The sequence below is a fragment of the Mirounga leonina genome, unplaced genomic scaffold (genome assembly GCF_011800145.1).
Source record: "Mirounga leonina isolate KUSES-001 unplaced genomic scaffold, KU_Mleo_1.0 Mir_114, whole genome shotgun sequence".
In the NCBI taxonomy this organism is placed as follows: Eukaryota; Metazoa; Chordata; class Mammalia; order Carnivora; family Phocidae; genus Mirounga; species Mirounga leonina.
Genome location: NW_023270265.1, coordinates 10,616,012 through 10,636,164, shown reverse-complemented (window position 1 = coordinate 10,636,164; position 20,153 = coordinate 10,616,012). Strand labels below are relative to the sequence as shown.

Below are 20,153 nucleotides of genomic sequence, written 5' to 3'. Positions count from 1 at the left end.
TATATCTAAGACCTACAAAATCGAGGTTTTAAACATTTAAATAAGTTTGCAAATGAATTTATTTAGTATCACTTAAGATTGATTCTCAGTCTGAAAAGACTTCCTTCACTGAGATTAAGAAATCTGTAAATAATAGTAAATTGGCCCTAGACAAGCAGCTCAACTATATATGCCTCTGGAATTTCAATATTGTCCTCGCTTACCATTTTCAAGAGGTGCATCCTCAGGCAGATCCACATCAAGCATAAGGTCATCGTCCTCAAGGTCACATGATTCAAGATTATTCAGGATATCCTGTGAACAAAAGCAGTAAAAAATGCTATAACCTACCTCAAGAAATGTATGTAATCATCAGTTTTGAAAACATCACTCTACGATAAGTCTGAATTTACTCAATGTTTGTGTTGTAAAAATAAATTTTTAAGATAAAAATTTTTTTAATAGAAAAGATTCAATTGGTTTACTTGTTAAACTATTTGTAACATTCTTCTCCTACTCTTCCTCCCACCAAGAAATTTTTAATTCATTTTTAAAAACTTACACAGTGCTCACTGTCCACAAGATACTGTTCTTAGTACTTTACAAATATTAATTCATTTAATCTTCAAAATAACTCTATGATTTAATGACTAGTACAATTACTAGAAATTAATGTACAGAGAGCCAAAATAGGATGCAAACACAAAAGGTCTACCTCCTGAGTCCGTGCTTTTATCAATCTCCTTGAATAATCAAAGATGGTAAAGAATCTCCCAAAATTTATTCATATTTGGTGAGAGGTTGTGTTTGATTATATATAGGGATTGGACCACTCATGTAAATAACAAAAGCATTTAACTACATGATTATTCCATTTCCTTTCTTGTGCCAAACCCACCTACTCTTAACTTCAGCACCACTATTACCTTGGCTTGGTTTGCCTTAATTTGTTTTTTCTATAAAAGACAAATAGTACTGGACTAGTCAAACTGGTGTAAGCAGCCACTCCTGGGCTCTATTTGCAACCTCACCAGCTCTCACCTATCCTGAGAAAAGTAATGTTTTGCTTTCAAAGACTCTTATTCTGAAGTCAAATTAACAAAATAAAAACTAAGTTTAAAGTCAGGAACTTAGTTTGACCTGTAGCCCACTAGCGGATCCTTCCAATCCAAGAACTGATTCAATACTGCAAGACCTTTCATTAGTATATATAAATAAAAAGATAAAAAAATCCACAAATTTTTAAACAATTTAGAGATTATGGACTTGAAAAACCATTATAGAAGGGGGATGTCTACTTTATTACACATGATATGAATAAAATTAGAATCTGTTTCCTATGTTGGGTATTCCATCCAAAACTTTCCAGTTTTGTGTTGTTGGCCTTCCTTCCAGGATGCATTGATGACTAAAGCAAATGGAATAATTGTTTCTGAAAAAGCAGAAACAAAAAAACGCCTCTGGATAATTATTTAATCTTGACACAAAAAGGGATTATTTCACAGAACCTCTTTCCATCATGAAATACCTGCTGTCCCTAATATGTAAGTCTTCCTAAAAGCCAAGGAAAAAAAAAAAAAGATGGACATGGAAAAAAACTGACAAAGGCCATAATAGACAATTCACAAAATATAAAATAAACAGCCAATAAATATGATGTAGGAAAAAATGCTAACATCCATGGTGACTTAACACAATTGAAAAGAATCTAGTACTCATTAATATTGCAGATAGGATTAGATTCATAAACTTCCTGGAAGCCAATTTGTCAAAATTTAACTAAAACCTTTTTTTTAATTTTTTATTTTTAAGATTTTATTTATTTATTTGAGAGAGAGTGAGCAACAGAGAGCATGAGTTGGGTGGAGGGGCAAAAGGAGAGGGAGAAGCAGGCTCCCTGCCCAGCAGGGAGCCCAATGCAGGACTCAGTCCCAGGACTCTGGGATCATGACCTGAGCTGAAGGCAGACGCTTAACTGACTGAGCCACCCAGGCGCCCCTAACTAAAACCTTTTTAAAAAGACAAGTTCTTCCTTTGTCTTTTTAGCCCTCAGAAATAAACAAAATGTATGTGTAAATATGGTTATTGCAGCATTATTTAGAATGGCAAAAAAGTAGAAATGCCCAAGAACAGAAAAATGGCTAAACACAAAGTATGACACAGTCGTACAACAGAATATTGTTTTATTAAAAAATAATAATGAAAATATATTTATAGACATGGAAAGATGTCAACTGGGGAAAAAACACACTAGGTTGTTTCTAATCTTTTGCTCTTATAGATGTTTTGATGAACCCCTATAAGTCAAAAGTAAATTAAATGAGCCTAACTGTGTATTAAGTTTATGGCATTATACTCAGAAACTATTTCAAGTGAGGAAAAATTTTCAAACTATTTTCAGTAACTATATTATGGATGGTAGTACTGGTGTCATTATTCTAGTTGTGTATACATGGGTATAAATGAAAACAGTTAAATTGGTGTTTGTTGAAAAGTGGATTCTCATATTAGGAAAAAGAAAAAAAGGATGTAAAAAAACAATGAAATTAAATTAAAACCCTATGTTCCTGAATATAAGTGCAAAGTATTGGTATGAACACAAAGTGTTTTTAATCTTAAATGAGAAAATACATTTTTTCCACTGAAAAAGCCTAGATATTAACTTAAAAAACTAGGTCTGTAAAACAGTATGTACAGAATTATACATTTTATGGAAAAAAAAAACCAACACTATAATATTCAAAGAAAAAAGTTGAAAGGAAGCCAAAACATGGGTTATGGAGTTTTTCTTTTTCTTTGTTTTCTTTTGCTTTTGTGAGAGTACTTGCATTTTCTCATTTTCTGCATTAAGCATTTGACATGTAGTTTTACTAAAAAAAATCGTATCTCCTATAAAAACATTTGGCTGTCTGTGTATATATAAGTATGTGTGAAACAAAATAATGTTGGGAGCCCCAAGCCAGCTCTGATAAATAAGGATGCAGCAAAGAATCAAAGGCAATAGAGAACCTCATTTTCTAAGTCCAGAGGAGGCCTTGCCTTGCTGAGACACACCAGTCAGCAAAAGCAGCCCTGTCACCACTGCCAAAAAGATGTTCAACTTTTAATAACTAACTAAACCCTACATTTGTTTTGTGTGGTTTTCTGTAAGTTTCATTTTATAATGAAAAATTAATCTTAAAGAATGAGAATGAGCCTGTTTCAATGAACGTAAAAGTAATAGAATAATTATGATATCACACTGAGAAGGTACTAAGAAAGCCCAGTGGAAAAGGAAGGGGAACACAGTTATCAGTAGTTACAGGGAGGAAAGGAGAGAGGGAAAACCATCCATATTTATGCCTCAACTTAACACTCACAATAAATCACTGCATATGATGTTTCATAAATTTAGTCACATGGTAAGATGGTCTGTAACATGGGGGTAGGGGAAAGAAGATTGCATATGTACAATATGACTTCATCTTTAATGCTGAAAAAGTCAAAGGATTATTATAATTTTCCATTATGTGAGATAATATGTACTTATGTTCTTTATACTCTTTTTTTTTCTGTAGTAAGCTTTTATAATATGCAAAACTTCATGTTGGAAAAAGTGTACCTTTCTTGGCATCAGCAGAGAAGTTCAAACCACACAAACCTAGCCTGAATGTGGGAACCCATCAACCTGGCACATCCCTTAACAACAATAAAAAACAGAGCTATGTGCCCCTCCTAACTTAATTCAAACTATTCTGGACCACTTTGGGCACCTGCCCTGCTCTCCCCATAAAGCATCATTATGTGAGTAATAAATCGTTTCATACCTTCTTAGTATACAGTCTTGACATCTAAACAAATTTGGGGGGAGGGAAGTAGACCCTGTCCCTCCATGTGGCAACTAAAAGACACATTCTCAAAAACTCAAAACATAAAAAAAACCAATATACGGAAGGCACGTCTTTGTCAAGAGTTTAGCTGAACTACTCTATTGATATTGCTGCCTTGGCATCCATTTAGTGTGGCCAAAGGACGTGCAGGGGCCTTGAACAGAAACTAGCCCCTCCATGAGTTCATGCCCTACGTAACAGCCCCAGCATCACAAGAAAATGTAAATTCCTGATATGATTTCTCCAACAGCCCTTGTGAGCAATAATCACCCTGTCTCCCAGGGCCTTCCCCTTGTGTACCCCTTAAATAAACCCATGTGGGGCTTATAAAAACCCTGCTCTTTTTGGTTTGAATTGACCAATCCAGGCTTAGTTCAGGAATCCCAAAGCACTCTAGTCATCAACCCTAATAAAGTCACATATCCCAGATCCTGTGACTCTCCTTATCTGCACTTTCATGGCCCCTCCAGGCATGCCAAATACTTCCTTCAGAACCTGTTAGTAATAAAAACTTCTCTATTTCAATTTCCTTTGTGGTCTTTTATTGAACTGGGGTTCACCATCCAACACTCCAGGGCTCTACTTCACAAATGTTAATTTAACAAAGTTGAACAGCCCTCCAAGTCTACTTGTCTTCCCTCAAACAGTTCCTTTACAGTATGGTAGTGGCTCAACGACCATGAAAGCCCAGTGGATGGATATCTAAGTCTTAGCTTGTCAGAAAAAAACCTAAAACAAGGTCAAGTCAGAGAAAATCTAAAGAACAAGCAAATATGGCCTCTAGAACATGGAAGAGGAGAATACCTTCTGCATAAACAGTAGGCTAAAGGCAAGGAATCAAAAAGCATAATCTATTCTAAGTGTTAGCAAATTTGTTTTTAAAAGACAAAAAGTAAATACTTAGATTTTACAGGCCCACAGACAAAACCAGTATATTATATAGGTACTTATATAACCATTTAAAGTATAAAACCACCTAAAATATAAAAAACATTTTTCAAGCTGTAAAAAACAAGGTGGTTGGACAGATGTGGCTTATATGACACAGTTTGCTGACCTGCTCCATGCAAATAATTGCAAGTAGTTCGTTAATAATTGTTATGGACCGAGTATCTGTATTTTCCCAAAGTTCTCATACTGAAGCCCTAGCCCACAATATGGGTGTATGTGGAGGTAGGGTCTTCAGGAGGTAATTAGTTTTAGACAGGGTCATGATGGTGGGAACCCCATGATGGGACTAGTGTCCTTATAAGAAGAGAAAGAAACCAGAGCACACACTCTCTCTCCCCCAACCATGTGAGTATATAGTAAGAAGGTGGCTGTCTGCAAGCCAGGAAGAGGGTCTTCACCAGGAAATGAATTTGCCAACACCTTGATCTTGGACTTCCAGCCTCCAAAACTGAAATAAATGTCTGTTGTTTAAACCATTCTCAGTCTACAGTATTTTGTTATAGTAGCCCTAGATGACTAAGACAACACTCAAACAGAGAAGTAGATCTACATCATGAACAACTATTTAGGCCACATTAAGGAGTTTGGACTTTATGTCAATGAAAGGGTATGACTGATGAGTTTTCACAAGTGGTAAATTGAGATTTACATTAAAGAAATACTATTCTGGCTGCTGCGTACAAAATGAATTTAAGTAGGAAAGAAAAAGCAGTATTGTGGCTATTGCAGAATGCATGTGACATATGATGGTGGTCTGACATTAATCAGTGTCAGTGAGAATTAAGAATAAGCAGTTATGAAACATACTGAAGAGTTAGGATCTATAGAACCAAAGCTCACTGAGAGGTAAGGAAGGAGCCACGAATAGCTCCTTGGTTCCTGGCTTAAGAAACAAATGGATAATTCCTATTTAGAATTAAAGTATAAAAAAAGGAAAACCAAATCTAGTAGGAGATAAAAGAATTAATATATAATTTTAGAACCTGGTAATTTTGACATGCTTGCTGCATCTTTGAGAAGACATGTTCAGCAGATGACAATATATGAGTGTGGAGTTGGGCAAAGAGATTTGGGGTGTGGGAGGTAGCACCACACTGATGACATATAAAGCTGAGTAAGGAGTTTCACAAGAGAGACAGTACAGAGTTGAAGACAGGATTCTAACATCTGTCTTAGACAATTTCCCCCTATTAATCTTTATAGGAGGTCTATGTTTCTCTGAGTTATATCAGAGATATTGTTGAGGCTTTTCAGTTAAGGAACCAGGCAAAGAGAGAAAGAAAAAAAAATTGATCTACTGTAATTTTTCTTCACCAGCTTAGAAATCTCTCGTCTGCACAGGTTAGGAGCTGTATCATTATAGAAAGAAAGAAAACCATGTAGCATGGAGATTGGTTAACGTGGGAAAGAGTTTCTGTTCCCATGTTTGTTATACCAGGCTCCTCTCACTGGCAAGCTTGCACTTATTGAGAGCCAATATCCATTTATACCTGTTTTAGTTGGGAGACCATCTAAAGACCATCAGCTGGGAGTATGACAAAGAAAACCTAAATCTGTATATTCTGGCTCCCAGAGGCTTCCCACAAGCCTCACTGGAATTAAAACTCTGAATACATATTAGCAGAATCATCACAGAATTTCCTTGACCTCTGAGAAGAGAATACTTTCCCATTCAAATAGAGCAAGCTGGGGCGCCTGGGCTCAGTTGTTAAGCATGTGCCTTCGGCTCAGGTCAAGATCCTAGGGTCCTGGATCAAGCCAGGCATCGGGCTCTCTGCTCAGCGGGAAGCCTGCTTCTCCCTCTCCTACTCCCCCTGCTTGTGTTCCCTCTCTCTCGTTGTGTCTCTCTGTCAAATAAATAAAATCTTTAAAAAAAAAAAAAAAATAGAGCAAGCTATGAGATGGTGGGGGCCAGTTCTTCCTCCCATGAATCCCTCCTTCACTAATAAATTGGAGAAAGCCTCCAAGTTTGTTTGTTTTTTTTATATTTTATTTATTTGACAGAGAGAGACACAGCAAGAGAAGGAGCACAAGCAAGGGGAGTGGGAGAGGGAGAAGCAGTCTCCCCACTGAGCAGAGAGCCCAATGCGGGGCTAGATCCCAGGAGCCTGGGATCATGACCTGAGCTGAAGGCAGAGGCTTAACAACTGAGCCACCCAGGTGCCCCAAAAGCCTCCAAGTTTTTGACAAATGAATAGCACTATAACTATCTGCTGTAATTATCATGCAGTAAAATTAATTTTTTCTTATGGTACACAGTTTATGAATTTTAAAATACATATTAATTTGTGTAAACACCAATGCAGTTAGGACACAGAATAGTCTCTTCACCTGAAAAATCTCCCTTGTACTATCCAGTTATAGTTACACCCGCTGCCCACCCATATCCCCAACAAACAACGATCTGTTCTCCGTCACTACAGTTTTATCTTTCAAGAATGTCATATAAATGGAATCATACAGTTTGTAACCCTTTCAGACTGGCTTCTTACACTCAACAGAATGCCTTTAAGATTCACCTAAGTCGGGGCACCTGGGTGGCTCAGTTGGTTGCTACATCTGCCTTCAGCTCCGGTCAAGATCCCAGAGTCCTGGGATCAAGTTCCGCCCGCATCAGGCTCCTTGCTCAGTGGGTAGCCTGTTTCTCCCTCTGCCTCCCACTCCCCCTGGTTGTGCTTCCCTCTCTCTCTGACAAATAAATAAATAAATTCTTAAAAAAAAAAAAAAAGATTCACCTAAGTCACTGAATAGATCAATAATTCATTACTTTTTATTGCTGAGTGGCATTCCATTGCATGGATGTACCAGTTTGTGTATCCATGTATTCACTGAAGGACATTTTGGTTTTTCCAGTTTTTAGCTGTTATAAATAAAACTATTATGAACATTCATGTACAGGTTTTTATGTGATTATAAACTTTCATTTCCAGAAGTGGTGGGATTGCTGGGTGACATAGTAAGCACATGTTTAACTTCTTAAGAGACTTCTGAACCATTTCTCAGAGTTGCTCTAAGGGTCTGCATTCCAGTTATCAGTGAGACTGGCCTTTCCCATATGCCCCTCTACAGCTTGGCTGCAAATCTGAGGACAGGAGACCTTGTTCCCAGTTTAGGACCTTGGTTCCTGTTTCCAAAGAGCTCAGTGGAGACCTTATTCCAAAAAATTGTGTTTCTCTGTTCCAACCTGTCTGGGGTTACCTGAATGACTGACACAAAGTGCATGTCTTTGTTTTGCCTAACTTGGAATTCACACACGGTAGAAAAGTAATGGGCATTGCTCAAAACCACTGTGAGGCAAATAATCCACAATCACCCTGGAGCAAAATATTATAGTTGACACATATAATTGAATACTGAAAGACTGAGAAAAAGGCTAGGGAGAGTGTTCCCTTGGGAAATTAGATAATTCAGGGGTGCCATGTATAGTGGGGAATTTATCACTTATTTTTTTTGAGAGAGAGGGAGCATGTGTGCGCACTTGGCGGGGGAGGGGCAGAAGGATTCTCATCTTAAGCAGGCTCCACACCCAGCAACGGGGCTTGATCTCACAACCCCAATATCATGACCTGAGCTCAAATCAAGAGTCAGATACTCAACCGACTGGGCAACCCAGACACCCCTACAGTGAGGAATTTAGAAAGCCACAAAAAAGCCCAGGGCAGGATGCATTCTCAGTAAAGACCTAAGGGGACCCGAAGCCTTCAACTCTAGCTAATCTCTAGGCTCAGAAAAAGTAGTAAGTGAAGGTTAAGGCAGGGTTGTAAATCATCAGGCTAAGCACTGAAGGAGTACACGAACAAAGAGCCAAAGTGCAAAGATGAAAGATAACAAGGTTTTTTAAATTTTGACTTTGAGAATTTTTTATTCTCCTGCTTTGAATTCTTTGTTCTTTCTCTGTCACCCTCCCTTCATCTTTCCCTCCTTCCCTTCTCTCTTACTCTCACTCTCTTTCTCTCCTCCTTTTGTCTCTTTTGTTTGTTTTTGGCATTCAAGGAAATCCCTGCATAAAACACTAAAGAAACACATGCTAAAGTAACACAAACTTCTTAGACCAAACATGACAAGCAAGAAGACTTTACAAAAATAGTTTTAAAAAACTACCTAAAAAGCAAACACCTACAGCCTACAGCAAGTAACAAAACAAACCCTAAGGAGAGTAAAGAATATGATTTCCAGTTTTACCACATTAAAATATTCAAAATGTCCAGTTTTCAACAAAAACTTCAGGTCATGCAAAGAAAGTATCATCCATTCACATAAAAAAAATAAATAACAGAAATGATCCCTGAAGGACTCAAGCACTGAATTTTGTCTATTGACAAAGACTTTAAAACAACTGTCTTTGATATGTTCAAAGAACTCAAGAAAACCATAGGCAACGAATATCTAACCAAGTACAGAACATGGGTAAAGAAGGAATATAAAAAACAAACAAACAGAAATTCTGAAGTTAAAGTATAACAAATGAAAAATTCGCTGAAACTCCTGGGTATATATCCACAATAACTGAAAGCAGGATCTCAAAGAGATATGTACACACCCACATTCACTGCAGTATTATTCACAATAGTCAAGAGGTGGAAACAATCCAAATGTCCATCAAAAGATGAATGGGTAAATGTGGTATATACACTTAATGGAATATTATTCTCCTTTAAAAAAGAAGGAAAGCTTATTAAATGCAGTAACATGGATGAACCTTGAGGACACTATGCTAAGTGAAATAGGCCAGTCACAAAATTACAATACTGCATGATTCCACATATATGAAATATCTAGAATAGTCAAACTCATAGACACAGAAAGTAAAATGGTGGTTACCAGGGACTGGTGGGGAGAGGGAAAAGAAGAGCTTGTTGTTCAATGGATACAGAGTTTCAATTATGCAAGATAAAAAAAGTTCCAAAGATGTGTTGTACAGCAACATGAATATCGTTAATTCTATTGAACTATACTTTAAAATAGCTGCAATTGTAAATTTTATGTAGTTTTTTTACCGATATTAAAAATTAAGAAAGAACAATTAACGGTTAACTCTTAAGAATTAAGAGATTATATGGGCGCCTGGGTGGCTCAGATGGTTAAGTGTCTGCCTTCGGCTCAGGTCATGATCCCAGGGTCCTGGGATCGAGTCCCATATTGGGCTCCCTGCTCCTTGAGAGCCTGCTTCTCCCTCTGCCTCTCTCTCTCTCTGTCTCTCATGAATAAATAAAGAAAAAATCTTTAAAAAAAAAGAAAAAAGAATTAAGAGATTATACAGTTGTAAACCTATATTTTTGCATACCTACTTGATGCCAGGTATTGTGATAAACATTTCAAATAAATTACCTTGATTTGGTCCTCATGAAAAAAAAAATCATGAGAATTTCAATAGCAGATCTGAACAGGGAGAAGAAAGAATCAACAAATATGAAGATTTGTCCATTGTAATTATTCAGGCTATGTAGGAGAAAGAAAAACAATAAAAATAAAAAGCTTGATCAGAACCACGATGAGCTACCACTTCACACCAGTCAGAATGGCTAAAATTAACAAGTCAGGAAACAACAGATGTTGGCAAGGATGCAGAGAAAGGGGAACTTTCTTATACTGCATACACAGTGGGAATGCAAACTGGTGCAGCCACTCTGGAAAACAGTATGGAGGTTCCTCAAAAAGTTAAAAACGGAACTACCCCTATGACCCAGCAATTGCACTACTAGGTATTTATCCAAAGGATACAAACATAGTGAATCAAAGGGGCACATACACCCCAATGTTTATAGCAACGATGTCCACAATAGCCAAAATATGGAAAGAGCCCAGATGTTCATCAACAGATGAATGGATAAAGAAGATGTGGAGGGTGTGTGTGTGTGTGCGTGTGCGCGTGTGTGTGTATGTATAAAATGAAATATTACTCAGCCATCAAAAAGAATGAAATCTTGCCATTTGCAACAATGGGAATGGAACTAGACGTTATTATGCTAAGCAAAATAAGTCAGAGAAAGACAAATGCTGTATGATTTCACTTATATGCAGAACTTAAGAAACAAAATAGATGAACATAGGGAAAGGGAAGGAAAAATAAAATAAGATGAAAACAGAGAGGGAGGCAAACAATAAGAGACTCTTAACTATAGGAAACAAACTGAGGGCTGCTGGAGGGGAGGTAGGTAAGGAGGATGCAGTAACTAGATGATGGGCATTAAGGAGGGCAGTTGATGTAATGAGCACTGGGTGTTATATGCAACTGATGAATCACTAAATTCCACCCCTGAAACTAGTAATACCCTATATGTTAACTAAATTGAATTTAATTAAAAATTTTTTAAAAAGCCTGATAGATTTCTGTCAAGGCATCCAACATATGCATGATAAGAACTTCAGAAGGAGAATGAAAAACAGGCAGAAAGAATATTTGAAAAAATAATGGCCAAAAACTTCTCAAATTTGAAAAAAGGGATTTACACATTGAAGAAACAAACTGAATTACAAAAAGGATAAATGCAGACAGCACACCAAGACACATTATATTCAAACTGTCAAAAGCTAAAGATAAAGCACCAAGAGAAAAGCAATGCACTGTATGCAAGGGATCCATAGTAAGATTAAGAGCCAAGTTCTCATCACAAAGCATGGAGGCCAGAAGCCTATGGGACGGCATGTTTAAAGTGCTTAAAGAACACTCAACCAAGAAATCTCTATCCAGGAAAACTATCCTTCAAAAATAAAGGAGAAATTAAGAGATTACAAAATAAAAACAAAATCCAAAAAACTGAGTTTGTAACTAGTAGGCTTGCCTTACAAAAAATGCTAAGGGGAGTCATTCAGGCACAGATACATAAAACAAGAATATGTTAATTGTACACAATGTATTAAGATATAATTTGTGACAATAACATGAAGAAAAGGGGAACAAAATTATATAGGAATAGAGTTTTTGTATACTACTGAAGTTAAGTTTGTATCAATTCAAACTAGGTTGTCATAAATTTAGGATTTTCATTGTAATTCCTAGGTAACCAAAGAAATATTTTAATTATACATATTTGAAAAATTAGAAGAGAATCAAAATGGTATATTCCAAAAAATCAATTAAACTCAGTAAAGTAGCAATTGAAGAAATAAGAAGCAAAAGTATAAGGCATGCAAAAAAAAAAAAAAAACCAGCAAAATTAGATACAGATAAGGAATTCCTTATCTGTGACTACTGTAAATGGATTAAATACCCCAAATGGCAGAGTGGTTTAAAAAAAAAAAAAATCCATATGTAAATATACATAGAGTCACCTTAGAATCACACTGTATCTAAAGACACATAAAGGTTAAAGGTAAATATGCAAACAGGAACCAGAAGACAGCTGGGTGGCCACACTAACATCAGACAAAATACTTTAAGGATATTATATATTGATAATAGGTGAATTAATCAAGAAGATATAACAATTACAGACATGTATATACCAATCAACAGAGCAAAATATATGAAGCAAAGACTGACAAATTTGAAGGGAGAAATAGAGAGTTCTACAATAATACCTGGAAATGTCAATACTACACTTGCAATAATGAATAGAATATCTGGATAGAAGACTGTTATGGAAATAGAGAACTTGAACAATACTATAAACCAACTTGACCTGAAAGATAAATATACATATAGGTACAGATACAGATATGTAATATTTAAATATATATAACACATAATACAGATTTATATTTATATAATTATAAATACATAATATTTATATTACATGTTACAAGTTATATATAAAATAAAAATTCAATTATATAAACACATATATGTATACACACAAAATAAAAAAATTTACCCAACAAAAGCAGAATACACATTCTTCTTATGTGCATGGGGCATATTCTCCAAGATATAACATGTTATTCACAAAATAATCCTCAACAACTTTTTAAAAACTGAAATCACAAGAAAATCTTCTTGGTCCAAATGTAATGAAATTACAAATCATAACAGAAAAAACCTGGAAAACTCACAAAAAATGGAAATTGAACAATGCATTTTTTAAAGAACTTTGCAACAGGTTTTTATTAAAAATACGGAATGCTTCACAAATTTGTGTATCATCCTTGCCTAGGGGCCATGCTAATCTTCCCCAAATTGTTGTATATGTGCTGCTGAAGTGAGCACTGAACAACATATTCTTAATCAATTGATCAAAGAAAAATCACAGAAGAAATCAGAAAATACTTAGAGAAAAATTAGTGCAAAAATACAACATACCAAAACTTATGGAAGCAAAAACAGTGCTCAGAGTGAATTTTTTTGCAGCAAATGCCTACCTTAAAAAGAGAAGAAAAATCTAAAATTCAACAATTTAACTACAGCTTATGGAGCTATAAAAATAATAGAAAACTAAACCCCAAAGTTAGCAGAGGAAAAAACGTAAAGATCAGTGCAGAAAAAAATAAAAAACAGAAAACTCAATGAAACCAAAAGTTGGTTATTTGAAAAGCACAAATATGACAAACCATTAGCTATACTGACAAAGAAAAAAAGAAAGACAAAACTATAAAAAATAACTAAAATCAGAAGCAAAAATGGGGACATTACTACCAACCTTACTAAAATAAAAAGGATTTTAAGAGAGTATTATGAACACTATGAACAACAGTACAAAAATTAGACAATTAAAATAACTGGACAAATTTGTAGATGCATAGAAATTACCAAAATGACTCCAGAAAAAAATAGAAAATCTGAACAAACTTAAAACAAGAGACACAATCAGTAATCACAAACCTCCCAATTAAAAAAAAAAAACAACTACCAAATCAGATGGCTTAACTAGTGAATTCTACCAAAAATTTAAAGAATTAACACCATTCCTTTTCAAACTCTTCAAAAAAATATAACACTTCCTAACTCATGATATCTAAAAAGATATCATGGCAAGTAAAGGAAGCCAGACAGAAAAGGTCACATATTGTATGTATGATTTATATGAAATATCCAAAATCGGTAAATCCATACATGCAGAAAGCAGAGTGGAAGTTTCCAGAGGCTGGGGAGAGGCAGGTGGGAAGTAACTACTTAATACCTGGATACAAGGTTTACTTTGGTGTGATGAAAACATTTTGGAACTAGACAGAGTGGTGGTTGTACAATATTGCAAGTGTACTGTCACTGAGATATTTGTTTTAATATGGTCAATTTTATGTTATGTGAATTTCACCTAAAGGGAAAAAAAGCTTTTGGAAATTAAAAATTATTGCTCAAACATCTTACAAAATTACTTGTGCATTTAACCTTTGATTCAACATCACAATTCGAAGTATCTATCCCCAAAATACAGAAAGATAAGGTTATTTATCAAGGATTTACTTGTAATAGCAAAAGCATATTACATATGCATAGAAGTTGAGGGGAAGTAAATATATACATATTGGCTTACTTTTTCTAAAATCACTGGAGTAACAAAAAAAAGTTAAAAATTTTAAACAAAAATAGATATATTCATATCCCTTCCACTACTTAGCCTCCATAATATTATATTCTTATGTAATACAGATATTATTTGGATATTTGGGTTGTTTCCAATTTTCTTACTAATACAAACAATGCTTGAATGAATCCCTAAAAATCTAAGTAAAATGATATACACAAACCCAACTATATATCAAGTTCATGGAATAACAATTCGGGGAGAAACTATTTCAAGTAGGAAAAAAAGAAAAAAAAAAATCCTCAAACTGTTTTCAGTAATTATATTGTCAGTGGTAGAATTATTATTCTGAAACCTTCATAGAACAAGATAATCCCATCAACTGTTGCATCCCCAACGGTAACCTCTATCATTAAGACTTCACCAAGCAGTTCTGGTTTTACAATACTAGGTAAGGCATATTATTTTGCATAAAACATTCAGGTAAAGAAAACCAATCATTTCACATAAAACCTGTTCAAACATTCCAGTTTTCATCTGAACTTTTACCTTAATCCCATCAATCCATACATTACTATATTCTCTCAGTCTAAAAGTAGCCACAGTTAGGACATCATCAACAGGTTGGTTTTTTGTTTGTTTGTTTGTTTGTTTGTTTGTTTGTTTATTTATTTGACAGAGAGAGAGAGAGACACAGCGAGAGAGGGAACACAAGCAGGGGTGTTGGAGAGGGAGAAGCAGGCTTCCCACTGAGCAGGGAGCCCGATGCAGGGCTCAATAATGACCTGAGCTGAAGGCAGACGCTTAACGACTGAGCCACCCAGGCGCCCCATCAACAGGTTTTGATACCAAAGCACATGGGGTTCCTATGTTAAAGAGTCCCAGAAAGGTCTCGCTTACACCCAGTCACCATTTTACCCATTTGTATACATAAGGCCTTAGGTCCCCAGAGGGGAAGAGTTAAGAGCCAAGGGACCCAGACCCTTCTTCAATCTTCACTTTGACTAACCTACCAGACCATTGTCCCAGGTAATTCCAGGTCAGGTTTCTCATTTGCATCTTTGCCTTTCACCTTTTAAATTCTCCCAAACTAAGATAAATAGGGGGTACTTATTTAGGGCCCTTTAAGGTTATGGGACCAGCACTGGCTTCCATTGGTACACTTAATCTTCAGTAGTGCTGCATTAACACCTCTGCTTCAACCTCATCAATGTTTTGATATATTCATCCCATTTCTAATAAACATCCAGCCCTGAAAGAACAAGTCCCTAGGCTCTCTCCCCTTCTGTCTTTCCCTCCTTTCTTGTTAATGATTTTTTTTTTTTTTTTGATCTTTAGTACCTATAAGGGAAATAGAGACAGCAAGTATGTCAAAGTTTCTTGAACAGTTGCTTGGTTTTACAGCATGGTTACATAGGATGCCCATGTAAAAGGGGCCCCCTTAATCATAGCAGTTACCATGATCTGGGTAAGGAACATATTCAGTAGATGACTATCCCAATCACCATAAAGCCAGTCCAGCATGGCTTGCTATAAGGTGTACAGCCACTTCATCTTGGGTTTTCCACTAGGCATTTACAGAGGAAAGACAGTCTCTCTTTTCAGGTAAACAAACTTCCCAGCAGTTTTTATCCAGTCCACCAGGCTACCTGCTCCCTTGGGAATAACCCACTGTATATAGCCATTTGTGACTGTTATATAGTAAGCTGTGGGTCTTATACCAACCATTCTCTTCCTCTTTATAACATTCAAAACCAAAGATACTAACCCTAAATTAGTCACTCTCACGATCCATTTCAGTAAAAATTCTTCAAGAAGCTGATGATGAACAGATCCACAAAATGAGACAACTCCTCGGCACTATAACCACTGGTTTCAGAAGTTTCTTGGTTTTGCCCTCCCTCCAACTGGACTACTTTTCTGGTAACCAGAGGTCATAGCAATACTGTCTGTTGTCCTAGAATAATTTTTCCCATTGCAGGTGGCTTCACGACTACTGGTTGTAGTTCAAACTGACTGAAATCTAAGCTTGCCTCTGCATCAGAATCAGCTCCAGAACTCTACATTACTTTCATTTTAGCTATTACACATAACAATAATCAAGAAATTCTGTACTTAGCTTGTTTCTTATGTATGTATCCAGTGAGCCATCTCATTGGGAGTTGAATATCATCATTTCTAAATTCCATCCCGTAACTTTTGCCTTTAGTAATGGATCACAGCACAGCTACAGTTTCATATCATGAATGAATATATAGCCATCTAAAAATAAAAAATTCTGCACTCCTTTGCCCCTTCATCCTTTCTCTTCTCAAACTGTTTCAGTGAGTCAGGGTTGATATAGCAAATTTCACTTTTTATGATACAAACTCCAATGACTTATCATGCTAACGATCCAGAGTTAAAACAAACTTCATAAGTTAAAAGCACAGTCTTCCAAAGACTGACCTCAATTCAGACACCACTAGCTAAAACTCAGGGGTTCCCAGGACCTAACCTTCTGATCAAGTGGCTACATATCCAGAGGTTCCCAGTACTCCCTCAGGTTCAATAATTCACTAGAAGAACTCACAGAACTCAGGAAGGCAATACACTTTACAATTACAGTTATATTACAACAAAAAGTGTATCAATCATGCCCAGCCAAAAGAAGACACACATAGGACAAGGTCTGAGATGATCCCAAACACAAAACTTCCGTATTCTCTCTCTTTGGAGCCAAAAGAGGTCACTTCATTGGTACAGTGATGAGTAACAATATGCATAGAGTATTGTTAACTAGGGATGCTCATCTGTGATTCAGTGTCCAGAGTTATTGGAGTTTCATTACATAGGCATGATTGATCAAATTACTGGCCATATACTGAACTCAATCTCCAGCTCACTTCCTCTGCTCCCCAGAGGTGAGACTAATTTTATATGGCTCAATGCCCCAACCCTATAAACACAGGTGTGATTTTTCTTGCATAGTTTACCCCCATCCTGAGTTACCTCATTAGCATTAACTATTAAGGCCAACATGAACAAAAACACTCCTATCACTTGAGAAATTCCAAAGGTGTAGAGATTCCCATGCACAAACTAGATACAAAAGCCAGCTGAATTCTTTGTTATACAACACAAGACTTACTATAAGACAAAACAACACAATAAGACAACATGTTATTGGCTAAAAATAAACATAGGGTGCCTGGGTGGCTCCGTCGTTAAGTGTCTGCCTTTGGCTCAGATCATGATCCCAGAGTCCTGGGATAGAGCCCCGTGTCAGGCTTCCTGCTCAGCAGGGAGCCTGCCTCTTCTTCTCTCTCTCCCTCTACTACTCCCCCTGCTTGTGCTATCTCTGTCAAATAAATAAATAAAAACTTAAAAAAAAAAAAAGAAGAAACACATAGATCAAGAGAACAGAACAAAGTTCAGAAGAAGTAGACCCACACAAATATACTCAACTGATTCTGACAAAGAGGAAGAAGAGACGGTTCAACGTAGAAAGGACAGTCTTTTCAACAAATAGTGCTGCAACTCTTAGACAAAATTATATGCAAAAAAATTGACCCAAATACAAGTATTAAACAGAAATTAACTCAAAATGGATGACAGATCAAAATGTAAAGTACAAGACTATAAAACTTCTTCAACAAAGTAGAAGACCTACATGACCTTGGGTTTAATAATGATTTGTTAATTACAATACCAATAGCATTATCTTTGAAAGAAAACATTGATAATTTGGAATTTATTAAAACTTCTGCTCTGTGAAAGACATTTTTAAGAGAATGAAAAGACAAGGCACAGACTAGGAGAAAATACTGTAAAACACATATCTGATAAAAGATTTATATCCAAAAAATACAGAGAACTCTTAAAACTCAACAACAAGAAAACAAATCAATTAAAAAATGGGCAATAATCAAAAGGAATGAGATCTTGCCATTTGCAACGACGTGGATGGAACTGGAGGGTATTATGCTGAGCGAAATAAGTCAAACAGAGAAAGACAGGTATCATATGACCTCATTGATATGAGGAATTCTTAATCTCAGGAAACAAACAGGGTTGCTGGAGTGGGGGGTGGGGTGGGAGGGATGGGGTGACTGGGTGATAGACACTGGGGAGGATATGTGCTCTGGTAAGCGCTGTGAATTGTGCAAGACTGTTGAATCTCAGATCTGTACCTCTGAAACAAATAATGCAATATGTTAAGAAAAAAAAAAAAAAGAAGAAGATAGCAGGAGGGGAAGAATGAAGGGGGGGAAATCGGAGGGGGAGACAAACCATGAGAGACGATGGACTCTGAAAAACAAACTGAGGGTTCTAGAGGGGAGGGGGGTGGGAAGATGGGTTAGCCTGGTGATGGGTATTAAAGAGGGCACGTTCTGCATGGATCACTGGGTGTTATGCACAAACAATGAATCATGGAACACTACATCAACAACTAATGATGTAATGTATGGTGATTAACATAACAATAAAAATTTTTTAAAAAATGGGCAATAGATCAAAACTGACACTTCACCAAAGATATACAGATGACAAATAAGCATATGAAAAGATGCTCAGCATTATTATTAGGGAATTGCAAATTTAAAAACAATGAGATACCACTGTACACCTATTAAAATGCCTAAAATCCAAAACACTGACAATATCAACTGCTGATAAGAATGCAGAGCAACTGGAACTCTCACTCACTGTTAGTGGGAATGCAAAATGGTACAACTTTGCAAAATAATTTGGCAGTTTCTTTTAAATAAGGCTTTTTAGCCTTACCCCATGAGCAAGCAACTGCACTCTTTGATACTTTCCCAAATGATTTAAAGAAACATCTATACACAGAAATACCTGCATGTGGATATTTATGGCAGCTTTATCAATAATGGCCAAAAACTGGAAGCAACCAACATTTCCTTTGGTGAATGGATAAACGAACCGTGGTACATCCATACAATGTAGTATTATTTATCAATTTAAAAAATGAGGTATCAAGCCACAAAAAGACATGGATGAATCTCAAATGCATATTGCTAAATGAAAGCCAGTGTGAAAAAGATATACACTGTACGATTTTAGTTATATGGCATTCTTTAAAAGGCAAAACTACAGAGATAAATCAGTGTTTGCCAGGAGCTCAATGGGGAAAGCAATAAACAGATGAAGTATAGGGAACATTTTAGGATGGTGAAACTACTCTTTATGACACTGTAATGGTGAATACAAAACATTAAGGTTTGTTAAAATCCACTGAACTTTACAGCATAAGGAGTAAACTTTAATGCATGCAAATTTGTTTAAAAATCTTTTGGGAAGTCAGCGTCCCTGGAGGGAGTGCAGAATGTGACAAAAATCTGAATGTATTTATTACAAATGTATGAAGCAAACTCACTGAAGGGGATGAGTGGTATAAGGTGCTGACCTAAGTAACTTCAGAAATGAATGGAGTCTAAGACTAAAGGCTAAGAAATTCTATAAGCACTGTACTCTAGTTGATAAAGGTGTTTCCTGTCGGGGTACAAACTAACAATTCTGAAATGATTAAATATACTGGAATTGAACAATTACATAAATGGATGGCTGAGAGTAAGCAGTTTTCTTCCTCTTAGAGTGGGAGGTTACAAACAAGCAAGGGGAAAAAGCAAGAATGATGCACATGGTAATGGATTAGAATTGGACACATCAATATGTGAACTCATGTTTAGCTCAAAATATAAACAGTTACATACAGAAATATTTATAGATATGTGTATATACACAGGTTGGTACACACACATATATCTCTTCTTTCAGCTGACAAAATCTAGAACCAAAACCCTGGTTGCCACATATCTCACATGCAAATTTTGGTTTCTAATACAATTCTCCAACTAGAAACTAAGGCTCTTTGGGGGTGACTGGGTGGCTCAGTTGGTTGAGTGTCCAACTCTTGATTTTGGCTCAGGTCATGACTCTGGGTTGTGAG

The 20,153-nt window shown here is 36.2% G+C and overlaps 1 protein-coding gene and 1 pseudogene across 7 annotated transcripts in view; both read right to left on the bottom strand.

Annotated features, from left to right (window-relative positions):
* CCSER2 (coiled-coil serine rich protein 2) overlaps positions 1-20,153 on the bottom strand; it is a 149,795-nt gene that overhangs the window by 108,899 nt on the left and 20,743 nt on the right. For all 7 annotated transcript variants that reach the window (XM_035023162.1, XM_035023182.1, XM_035023184.1 and 4 more), the window contains exon 3: positions 204-294. In XM_035023162.1, the coding sequence (XP_034879053.1) occupies positions 204-294 (91 nt within the window). The remainder of the gene's footprint in view (positions 1-203; positions 295-20,153) is intronic.
* Positions 12,848-12,945, bottom strand: LOC117998981 (annotated as a pseudogene).